The sequence below is a fragment of the Mastomys coucha genome, unplaced genomic scaffold (genome assembly GCF_008632895.1).
Source record: "Mastomys coucha isolate ucsf_1 unplaced genomic scaffold, UCSF_Mcou_1 pScaffold22, whole genome shotgun sequence".
Lineage (NCBI taxonomy): Eukaryota > Metazoa > Chordata > Mammalia > Rodentia > Muridae > Mastomys > Mastomys coucha.
The window spans coordinates 227,111,433-227,123,457 of record NW_022196905.1 but is presented as its reverse complement, the minus strand read 5'-3'; the positions used below and the strand labels follow the sequence as shown (position 1 = coordinate 227,123,457).

The 12,025-nt window shown below is 36.4% G+C and overlaps 1 protein-coding gene across 9 annotated transcripts in view; it reads right to left on the bottom strand.

The window, feature by feature from the left end:
* Positions 1–12,025, bottom strand: part of Cyld (CYLD lysine 63 deubiquitinase) — a 66,222-nt gene that overhangs the window by 10,047 nt on the left and 44,150 nt on the right. For all 9 annotated transcript variants that reach the window (XM_031340792.1, XM_031340793.1, XM_031340788.1 and 6 more), the window contains 5 exons: positions 11,787–11,909; positions 9,967–10,058; positions 9,012–9,078; positions 3,643–3,775; positions 2,611–2,719 (listed from right to left, as the gene is read on the bottom strand). In XM_031340792.1, coding sequence (XP_031196652.1) covers positions 2,611–2,719; positions 3,643–3,775; positions 9,012–9,078; positions 9,967–10,058; positions 11,787–11,909 — 524 coding nt within the window. The remainder of the gene's footprint in view (positions 1–2,610; positions 2,720–3,642; positions 3,776–9,011; positions 9,079–9,966; positions 10,059–11,786; positions 11,910–12,025) is intronic.

The following is a 12,025-nucleotide window of genomic DNA, read 5'->3' as shown; positions in this document are numbered from 1 at the left end:
GTTATAATATTTTATAAATTTTAAAGAATATGACAAAAAAGATATTGTAGGTATTGAAGGGGGTCTCTCGGAGAAGTTGGGGTACAAAAGGGAAACAAGAATGTGATTTAATTCCACTTACTTAAAATATGTTTTTAAATGTTAACAAATTCAGATAAATTGATATCATGTAACTTTTCTCATCATAATGCAATGAAAATTAAAAAATAAAATTAAAAAACAAAACAAAACAAAAAAGGTATTCTACTTGCCTGTCACTGTACCAATATGCAGTTTTTAATCAAAATTACTCTGCAGTACAGCATAAGGTCTGGGATGGTGATTCCACCAAAAGTTCTTTTATTGTTGAGAATAGTTTTCATTATCCTAGGTTTTTTGTTATTCCAGATGAATTTGCAAATTGCTCTTTCTAACTCTGTGAAGAATTGAGTTAGAATTTTGATGGGGACTGCATTGACTCTGTAGGTTGCTTTCAGCAAAATGGCCACTTTTACTATATTAATCCTACCAATCCATGAGCATGGGAGATCTTTCCATCTTCTGAGATCTTTTATTTCTTTCTTTAGAGACTTTAAGTTCTTGTCATACAGATCTTTCATTTGCTTTGTAAGAGTCACACCAAGGTATTTTATATTATCTGTGACTATTGTGGAGGGTGTTGTTTCCCTAATTTCTTTCTCAGCCTGTTTATCCTTTGTGTAGAGGAAGGCCTCTGATTTGTTTGAGTTAATTTTATATCCAGCTACTTTGCTTAAGTTGTTTATCAGGCTTAGGAGTTCTCTGGTGTAATTTTTTGGTTATTTAAGTATACTATCATATCATCTGCAAATAGTGATATTTTGACTTCTTCCTTTCCAATTTGTATCCCTTTGATCTCCTTTTGTTGTCTAATTGCTCTGGCTAGGACTTTGAGTACTATACTGAATAGAGAGTGGGCAGCCTTATCTAGTCCCTGATTTCTGTGGGATTGCTTCAAGTTTTTCTCCATTTAGTTTAATGTTGGTTGCTTTTACCATGTTTAGGTATGGGCCTTGAATTCCTGATCTTTCCAAGACTTTTATCATGAAGTGGTGTTGGATTTTGTTAAATGCGTTCTCAGCATCTAATGAAATGATCATATGTTTTTCTTTTCTTTGAGTTTGTTTATGTAGTGGATTATGTTGATGGATTTCCTTATATTGAACCATCCCTGCATTCCTGGGATGAAGCCTACTTGATCATGGTGGATGATCGTTTTGATTTGTTCTTGGATTTGGTTTGTGAGAATTTTACTGAGTATTTTTGCATTGATATTCATTAGGGAAATTGGCCTGAAGTTCTCTTTCTTTGTTGGGTCTTTGTGTGGTTTATGTATCAGAGTAATTGTGGCTTCATAGAGCAAATTGGGTAGAGTACCTTCTGTTTCTATTTTGTGGAATAGTTTGAGGAGTACTGGTTTTAGGTCTTCTTTGAAGGTCTGATCACTAATCGGGAGTGGGTGGGTTGGTGAGCAGGGGGAGGGAAAAGGGTTACAGGGTTTTCTGAGGGGAAACCAGGAAAGGGGATAACATTTGAAATGTAAATAAATAAAATATATAATAAAAAAAAAGAAAGCAGGCAGAGAAAAATAAATTATAAAGCCACAAACAATGACCCAAACACTGCTAATTTCTCATTAGCGGCTATGCCAGCCAGCCAGGGGTAGTGGCCAAAGGCAGCAAATCCTGTGGACATAGAATTCTGTGTTCAGTGAAACAATCCTTCAAGATTGAGGGCAAATGTCAAGAGACTAAATAAGATGTGCTGGAGTGAGGTGGGGTGTGATACTCCCCCTTATCAGAAGAGAAGGGGAGTGGGGGATGGAATAAGGATTTGTGTGAAGGAGTACTGGGAGGAGGGGGCTGGCACTGGAATGTAAAGTGAATAAGTAAATTAAATGAAATGATGAAAAAAAAACGTATTCTGTCACTAAAAATACTTTCAAAAGAAGAATGCTCTGGGGGAGGGGGAGGCCTAGCCCCCTCTGATCCTCCTAAAATTTCATTTGGATTTCCTGTATTTGTAATATTTTTAAGATATTTTTGACAACCTATTTTAGGCCTGTTTCTCTGGTCATAAAATACTCAAAAGATATAAAGAAAGTATAAAGAAAATTGATAGCACATATGATCTTAGTCAGCAAGAGAAACCCACTGCCATTATAATAAACTTTCTCTAATACTTGTATGTCTGAATATCTATATACCTGTGTGCATTCAGTACATGTGTATTTCATGCATCCCCCATTCAGCCTCTCAATACACTTTCCCTTCCACTTACAATGGTTTCCATGTATATTGTCCTCATACCCATGTGTTTAATGGTAGTAATCCTATTGTTATGAAGAATAATCCAATTAACCTCTGGCCTCTTACTAACATTTACTTGTCTCTACTTGCTTATATAATGATAAGTGATTCTGCATTTAAAGTGTTTATTTTTACCTCTATTCTTTTCAGAATAAATTCTCAGTACTCAAATTATTGGCTTAATATATCCAAGCTCTTCAGATATTGCATTGCCTGTCAAATACTATATCCACAGCTAATGCGACTATTTCTAAAACAAACAAACAAAGGACTGTATACTTACTGTCTTCAAGTAAATCTGTTATATTTAATTCCAGGGAAGGAAAAATTTTTTTAAATAGTTTAAAGTCTTTTCCAAACCGAGGCATCTGGATAATCAGGCATGATGGTGCCTAAAAATAATAATGTTATTGATAATAATATAATAACAATAAATAATAATAATAATAATAATAACAATAACAACAACAACATCAACAATAGACACATCATTTTAGAAATCAAAGTCCTAAGGTGCTGGGGATTCAGCTTAGAATGACCACAGCCTTGAGTCATGTCTCCTGCACTAAGGGGAAAAAGGTGCAAAACTAAGCTTCCCTATGAAACTGAAGTAGTCACAGCTATCAAACCCAGCAGTGGTTTCAGCACAATGCTGATGGCCCACATGTGATTGTGCAGTGTGGATGCAGAGCAGCAGTGAGTTACAGGATCTCCAGACTTCCCTGTCAAATATCATCATAGAGGATGCTACCTATACATCAGCAAAGTAAGTGAGATGAGCATGCCAGCAACAGATCATGGCATGCACTATGCAAACCATCCATTCAGGTTAAAAAAAAATCTTCTATTACATTCATTAACACACCCACACAGAGGATTTCACTGGCATTTTATCTTTAACAAAGGGAGAAAAGTAGCATTGCTTTTGAAATGTTTAGATAATATGCTTGGGTAAAATGACAACTAAAAACATAAACATGTATATGTACATGCCTATCTTTGGAATTAAGCTACTTTAGAGGTCTTCAAGTTAAGCACTAGCTTTCCCCACACTTTGCACCTAAATCCAAAACATTTCAACTTAAGCTAAGGAGCTTTCTTAAAAAAGAACAAAGTTGGAACACATTTTGTGTGTGTTGAGTGTGTGTGTGTGTGTGTGTGTGTGTGTGTGTGTGTTTTATTAACAGTGTGAGTGAGAGCTGGGTGTGGTTGAGTGGGGCAGCACTCAGGGCAGTATGTACAAGTCCTGAGTTTAACATCCCCTCCTGAGCACTGCTAAGAAATAAAACAGTAACAGGAAAACAGAATCACTAACCTCTGCAAATTTCAGGTTGCTGTTGATAAAAGACCATTCTAATAACTGCTGAATTGTGGGTACTCCAACTTTCTCATTTTTTTCCATAAATATTTGATAGAAGTTACAGTCTTGAACTTTTTGACCTGCTGATCTAAGAGCATCAGAAAGAAATGCACATAAGCTATCTATTAAATGCCTGAATCACAATATCAAGCCAGCTGGCAGGACCTGAGAATATGATACCATGATGCAGATGCACAGCTCTGGGTCATCCAAATGCCAGGTAAAAGGCAATGATTTGGATGAGATAATTAAATGCACTTATGCCGAAGATCACATAAATTATTCCTTCTGCCTTATTCATAAATTATTCACAAGTTCTCTGTGTGATCACAAGAAAAATATAAACTAATATCCCAGTCAAGAAACACTATGTGAACAATAATCAGTTTAATTTCTCCCTCCAAATCTAGAAAGTAGTAAGCTGCTTTTAATGATTAAAGCAAATGCTTAAATGGCTCAATGGCAGACTCTTACACTTTCTAGATCAACTTCTTTTTACTCCCTAAAATAAAGGCCCTAAGAGGTAGAGAAGGACAATTTTCTAGCAAGCTAAGCAGCACAAGGTGTGAAGTCCAAGGACCCTAACAACTACCCTCTAGCCTTGTAGCTACCTGGTGCTCTTCAAATGGTCACCCCCTAACCTGATAAATACCACATAAATATCTACAAATAACCATCACAGTAAACACTGTAACATCTACATCCCTTAAAATCTTAGTAGTAATCCTTAAAACTAACACTACTAAGAGGTTTTATTTTTAATCTTTCAGTACTATTTATCTTTTTTTTTTTAAACAAGAGTGTCTGGGCTAGAAATATACACCGGAGCTCTTCTCAACCATAAAGAACAAAGTATATCGGTCATAGAAAAATGAATGCAACTAGAAATAATCATATTAAACAAACTAAAGCAGTACCATAAAGAGAAACAATGTATGTTTTCTCTCATTTATGATTCCTAGATTTTATAGGGATTTGTACAAAGCATTTATGTGTATATGATATGAAAGTATTATGAAGCTGTCTAGGGAACAAAGGGACAATCAGGAAGAAGACATGAAAAGGGATGGGGAGGGATGGAGGTACAGGGGGAAGCACACTAAACATACAATATAGTTTATGAAATTTTTAGAAAATGATAAAAAAAATTAAATAACTTTATGGCTTGAGTTTTAGAAGTCTGAAAGGCCCTACAGAATCATAACAAAGTTGTAAAATTGTATCAAACCATGCTAGTTGGGTTGTATATTTTCCACTAGGGACAAAGCAAGGGCGCAGGAATATAAATTTGGTAATTTTTTTAAAATGGGCATCTACATTTTACAAATAGTAATATAAAAACTCATGGATCAGAGAGTTTTGGGTCTGTCTCTGTGGTGCAGACCATAGTAGGTGGGTCCTGAAGTCCTGTACCCAGACCCCTGCGCTCCATGGGGAGCACGTGGCTCATGATGTCATCCCTGGTGCTACAAGGAGCTCGGATGGCCCTGCTTTCGTGGCCAGTGCTGGTGCCATCCAGCTCTGGTCAGACCTTTTCTTGCTCTGTACCCCAGTTCCTACTTTTGAGAATGAGAAGCTTCCCCTGCACCACTATAAGCTGGAAAGAGAAAGCTTGTTTATTGATTTTTCCCAGTGGCTCACAGTTAAAAAGACCATACACTTGAACAGTGTTTGAACATTGTTGGAACTATTAAAGATTAGGAAGAGTTCTGAAGTTAGAATGAATGTATTCTGCATTAAAGATGGCCAAAAGCCTACAGAGATGAGAAGTAAAAAGTAATAGCTTTAATATTGTATGTTTGGGGCTAGAGAAAGAGCTCATCTGTTAAAAGACAAAAAAAATAAAAAATAAAAAAAAAAATCTAAGGCTCACAACCAAAAGTGGTAAGAAATGTCTGAGCAGTTCAGACAACACCCTGCTCTTACAGAGGCCCAGAGCTCATTTCCCAGGATACACAACAGGGAGTTTGCAACTCCTGCTTTAGGTGATCCAACATCCTCTTCTGGCCTCTGTGGACATTGCAGTCACACAATTTAAAATAAAATTAATATTATTTTTAAATGAATAGGTGTGGCCTTGTTGGAGGAATGTACCACTATGTAGTTGGGTTTGAGGGCTCATAGTACCTAAATTCCACCAGGTGTAGAACCAGGCAGTTCCTGGCTGCCTGCCTTCAAATCAAGATGTAGACTTCCCAGCTTCCTCTCTAGCACCATGTCTGCCTGGATGTTGCCATGCTCCCACCATGATGATAATGGACTGAACCTCTGAACTGTAAGCCAGCCCCAATTGAATGTTGTCCTTTATAAGAGTTGTCTTGGTCATGGTGTCCCTTCACAGGAGTGAAACCCTAACTAAGACAGTATTCAGCTCCCTATTGGCTGTCAGCTGACCTCCCTCATAAAGACAAGAATGGCACTTGAGAGAACAGGAAGAACTCAAAATACCATATTACAGTCTTTAGGAAGGAGTTGGTAGAATTATGAACAGGTTGCTTAGAGGTGTGAGGGGGAAGGGTAAAGAATTGCCCAGATGCCTTTCCTGTTGCCAGAAAGGCCTTTACACTCTGAACAGTATCTGACACTGTCTTAATTCTGAGGATTAGTGCAGTATTCAATTTATATTAAACCTGGGAAGTCTGATGTCCCTTAGATATGGCTAGACTAAGGGGAAAAATTTAAAAATGATTTTAAGCAGTCTCAGTTTATTTTGCTAAAAGACAAACAGGTTATTCCTCTCTTGAAGTCCCTTCTTTCTCAGGAGTTTTTTCTTGCTTTTCCTTAATAAATCTATGTTTGTTCTAAAAAACTTTTTAAAGGAGTCTCAATGTGGTGGCACATGCCTATAATACCAGCACTCAGGAAGCGCAGGCAGGTGAGACCAGCCTGGTCTACACAGCATGTTATAGGCTAGCTATGGAGATACGCTAAGGCCACATTTCAGGGTAAAACAAATACAAAACTTAAAAGATGAAAAACAAAACTGTTGTTTTCTTCCCAAACTACCTACCAGATGTCCTATATCATATTTTTTTCTTTCAGCACCACTGAGCTTCCTATTCAAGTTTATTAATAAATACTTCCAATTATATGCTATTTTAATGTCTATTGTTTTTCCTTCATAAATTATAATTCTTTTTTTTTTTTTTAATAAAAGAACTCTATACCTGTGGTAGTCAGGAAAGCTGTCCCTGGAGTCCTGAGAGTAGGTGAGCTGGCCTTGCCACTCACTGGCTGCAGCACTCAAGAGTGCAGGCCCTGTACCTCCCCTAGTCAACAAAGTAGTGCTGACCCTGGTCAGTGGCAGGGGGAGCGGGGGGAGGGGGAAGCAGCATGAGTGAGCCAGCCCTGAGGCCTAGAGTATGGGAGAGCTGGCCGTACTACTCATCTATTGTGGGGCAGTGAGGGTGCAGGGGCGATGCCCTCCTCTGCCCCTCAACATCTACAGTAGTAGGAGAGCTGACCACAAGGGCATAAGAGGAAGAGTGCTAACCCTGATGGTGAAGCCCTTAGGATGTGAAAGAAGGAGAGCTAGCCCATCCCCTCATAGGCTACAGCACTTGGGATGTGGGCTCAGCACCCTGACTATGCATCAAGGTGAAGCTGGCTCTGGAGGTGTGGGTGTGGCTGAGCAGGCCCTGAGGGCATTAGAGCAGAAGAGATGACCCTGCCTTCTGCCAAAGGCAGCACTGGGTGGCCTAGCCTGGGCAGTGCTGGAGAGCTTATTCTAGTGGTGTGGATAAGCCAGCTACTACCCAGGTCCAGATCCAGGGTTCTGAGTTGGCCCTCCTCAAAATCTATATCATCTGCAAAGGGGACACATGAAAGGCCCTATCCTGATAATCCAAAGGTGCAGGATCTCCATGAAACAGAATAACAACAGGACACAACCAGGAGGAGTCCCGATGAAAACCAATATTGATAGTGTCACAGAACCTAGAGTTCATGAACCAGAACAGTGACTCACTTCAATGAACATTTGCAAGTGAAGATGTGTGGACGCAGTACAGCTTCCACGATGAGATGGCTTCTACACTTTGTTTTGTTTTGTTTTGTTTTATTTGGGGAGGGATGTTGCAAAGGTGGATATAAGAGGCTGGGAAGATGAGCAGGCTTGAGGTGTATGATGTGAAACTCACAAAAAAAAAATCAATAAAAAGTTAAAAAAAAAAAAAACCTGCCAGCATTTTCACCCACTTCATTTTGTAGAAAACTCTAAAATCATTTTCTTTAAAAAAAAAAAAAAAAAAGGACAATAGGTTAGATTCTGTCAAAATGCAAGTTATTTTGAAAAAAAACTAACAACTTTAATTATTTAATATTTGTCACTAACCAAATCTGCCTTTTAGCTCAGTGTACATCTTTTTTTTAACTCTACTTTAAAAAATTGATTGCTGCTAATACATAAAATTTTCAATTTTTTATATGCTTGAAGGAATAAGAAATGTTACTGACTTTTCCATGATTACTTTTTAAATGGCTGGACTATAAACTCTTTTGTTAATTCTCTCTGATTTTCTAGGCACGTAGAAAGCTATAGCAACTCTGACTTGCTGTTAAGTATGTAGCCTCAATGTTTACGCATCATGTCATTTCATTTGTTAGAAACTCCTAAGCAGTACCAAGTTTTCACTGTGTACTTGCTCCCACAAATCAGTTTAACATTGGTTCAAACTGCATCGCTTAGACACAGAGGTAAGAGAACTCATCAGTATTGAGATCTTAAAGAAGTAGATAGAATATTCCTAAGATTTCCAACAGAGAAACCAAGATTGAAATCAAGAGGGGTCTACCACTGTGACCTCTCAAATGACCTGGAGAGCACAGACATTTAGAATATCTCATTAAGAACTGTATCACAGTAAACTCAGGTAATACTTTTAACATGGAGAGAAGGAAGAGATCAAGTTACTAAACAGAGAACTATAGAGCTAATTTAAGGCTATCTGAGCTCTGTAAGTGATGGGAAGTCAAAAAATGTTCTCAGGTGTTTTTTTTCTTTCTTTCTTTAAAAATTCAGTTAGAATAAGATTCTCTTTAAAAGCTTATTAACTGAACTTCCAAAACTATTCATATTCAATTGCATAAGTAAATAAGTTGTGGGCACATCTGTCACTAGGGCTAACTAAAAGGACAGGTTCACCTTGTGCTCTGCAAGTGTAGCTCATGGGAAGGATGGCAGCTAGGGAAACCCACATCTGTTCTTCCAATGCTTAACTACATTCAGATAACACTGAAGAATATCAGCAAGGACTTCATTCCTATTGAGGGATGGCAGTGGAAAAGATCTACTTCCCAGTGATTCTAGACAGCTTAAAAGTTACCTTATTTTTAACAATGGTTCAACCCTTAAAATATCATGAAACAGGATATTTAGAAATTCTTCAGGATCTAGAAGAAAATTTTTAAAAAATCAAGTAAATCACAGGCAAAATTTAAAAGGCATTCTATTCTTAAAGACAAGCATATTTCTATACTGTACTTAATTTCATTACTTCATTATTTTAATAAAAGCTTAGTTTTTTTTCAAACTTTCCTAACAAGGGAAAACTTACTTACAGGTTATAATAAAATGTTACTTTTTCATTTTGTTGTCATGTTATCCCATTTAGCAGAATATATTCATTCACACATAGTAAAATCATTTTTAAGAATTTGGGGGGGGTTCAGTAGAGTACCACCTAAAATAAGCCCTATTTTTCCTTCTATTTACTAATTATCATGTATATAAATGTCACAGCTGACTACAGTACATTGCTAACAAACTCAGAAGTCAAAAGTTTAAATCTGAGAAAATGTTTCAGTTGTGAGTAGACGGAAATGCTGTCCAGCTGTTCCACAGCTCTGTTCAATAAGGAGCCTGGCTGGGAAAGTGTGAGAGGCTCAGGCCAGCCCTCACCACAGGAGGAGAGGCAACTCCAAAGACCACTGCTGACGGCAGGGACTTTAGTCATTTACTGTAGGGCCAGCCAGTTTCTTAATAAGCTCTTTACTACACATCACAGTCACTTTGGAAGAGAAGAATCATTTACAATACCAGGAGAAATTTGCATATCACATAGAAAATAATTTTTTTTCATTTATTTTTGCAGTTCTGGAAATCAAACCCAGGGTCTCTTGTATACCCTACCACTGAGATATAGATCCCTAGCCCTCTTAAATAATTCTAATTTAAGATTAACCCTTTAAGTAAAACAGATATATTTCAGGAAATAATTTAACATATTGTTTAGTAACATATTTTCAAGTTATTTTCAATTCATAAATTAGAAAAGTCACCTTTTTCTTCAGAGGTAAATCCTGATGCAGCCTCAACTTTTTCAAGTATTTTCCTCAGTTTCATAATCTTTGTAGCACACACATATCCATATCTATGTCGATAAAAATGAATTAACAGACACTGGCACAGTGAATTATATGATACATCTTCATAATCAAATACTTTCCATACAATTGTAACATGTGAAACAAATCAATACTAGGCAGTTATTTTTAAAAATACAATTGAAAGCTTCTTACTAAACTTTGAAAGTAAAAGACTGAGAACCAGAATTGTTCTCAGATACTATTAAACACCTTAAAAACAACTACCATGTACTAATACAACTCTAAAATATTTTAAGTGTCTTGGAATTATTTTTAAGTAACATTTGCTTATTATTAAAGTACTTAAATAGTACTTAAAATATTAAAAGTACTAAAATATAATGTCCACATCTTAGAAAAACCACTTTAATATGTAGGATAAAAGATATTTAAAAGGGGAATTGATGAGGTACTAAAAGTCTGCAATCAAACCAGTCAACATAATTAAGAAATTCTCTTTGTTTGATTATATAAGACTATGGGCTTAATGGAGCAAGTCAGACCCAACTGATCACTAACTGTGCACTTGCTTTTTAGAGTAACTGTTCAATCTCTTGTTAACTCTTTCCAATCTGCATACATTAAACACCTACCACTCGTGTAAAAATACGTGTTTGCCACTGGGAATACAAAAGGAGAAGATTAAACAAACAAACAAACAAAAACCCAACAAAAAAATCTGCATTTAGGAACCTTGCAATAAAGCAAAACCTATGTCCAAACAACAGGTATAAGTTTGCAGACATCAAAAATAGATCTCAAATTTTTGAGCTTAACTGATCTTGCCTCAGCCTCTTGAGCCAGTAAGTACTGGGATTACAGGTGTATGTTATACCACCATGTCTGGCAAGACATATCCTGGTCTCAAAGGCCTTCTGACAATCTCTTGTCATAGAGTGGGTGACAAAGTATACTAACTACAATTCTGGACTGCTTGAACAATACAATGCAAAGATATTAAGTCTATTACAAAAAGGCTTACAATGTTTTAAAAAGAAGGAAGGCTGTGATAATACACCTTTTCATTGATTTGAACTGTACTGGTAGTACCATTTATATAGTGAAAGAAAAATCTGAGTAGTTAAAATTTGCATAAGACAAAATAATTAACGTGAAAATCAATATTTATTTTAAAGGGTAAAATGATTACAGAATTTAAGGAAAACAAGTATCTAAATAGAGAAATTTATTATTTTACTTTCTTGGTTATGTGACACAGTAGAACATTTGGAATATTCCTTTTATTTCCATATTTTGTTATTTTTTAAATATATTAATTTAAATATGATAATTTTCATTGCTAAGAAAATTATATAACAAAGCTTAAACTGATCATAACTGGCCTTTAAATTGCATAATTTGTTCTCTGTCTTCCTGACCTATTTGTTTCATGATCATTGAATGACTGAACTCTTCATCACGTAAACATCTTGTGATGTTAACACACATCACCATCACACGTCACATCCGAAGTCTTCCCACATGGTCTTCTGTACATTTACAGCACACCTTAATAAAGGAGTAGGAGACGACCTAAATATATTCTTTTAAACAAACCCCATATTGCTATAATATACCTCATCTGCTTCTAGCACAGTGTTATTACTAACTTGTAATATATGATACCAAATGATTCATATCTTTTTTTTTAACTATATGAGCACACAGCAAGAATAGCTACACAAGAAAATAGCAAACAGAATGGAAACTACAGACAAAACACACCTACTTACATTCTCAGAGGATTGACTATCTCTGTCCTTAGTAGCTCTTGAGTCTCACTGTAATACTCTACATCATTCTTCTCTTTGGGTCTAAGTAATACAGTGTCCAGGGCAGAACTAAAAGCAAATAAGCTATAAAATAAAAAGAATATTTTCCCTTATGCTACAAATACATTGATATTTGAGAGAGACACTTAAAGGAGTCAGAAGAGAAAGAGGAACAATGTATAGAGGAGCAGTGGCATAAG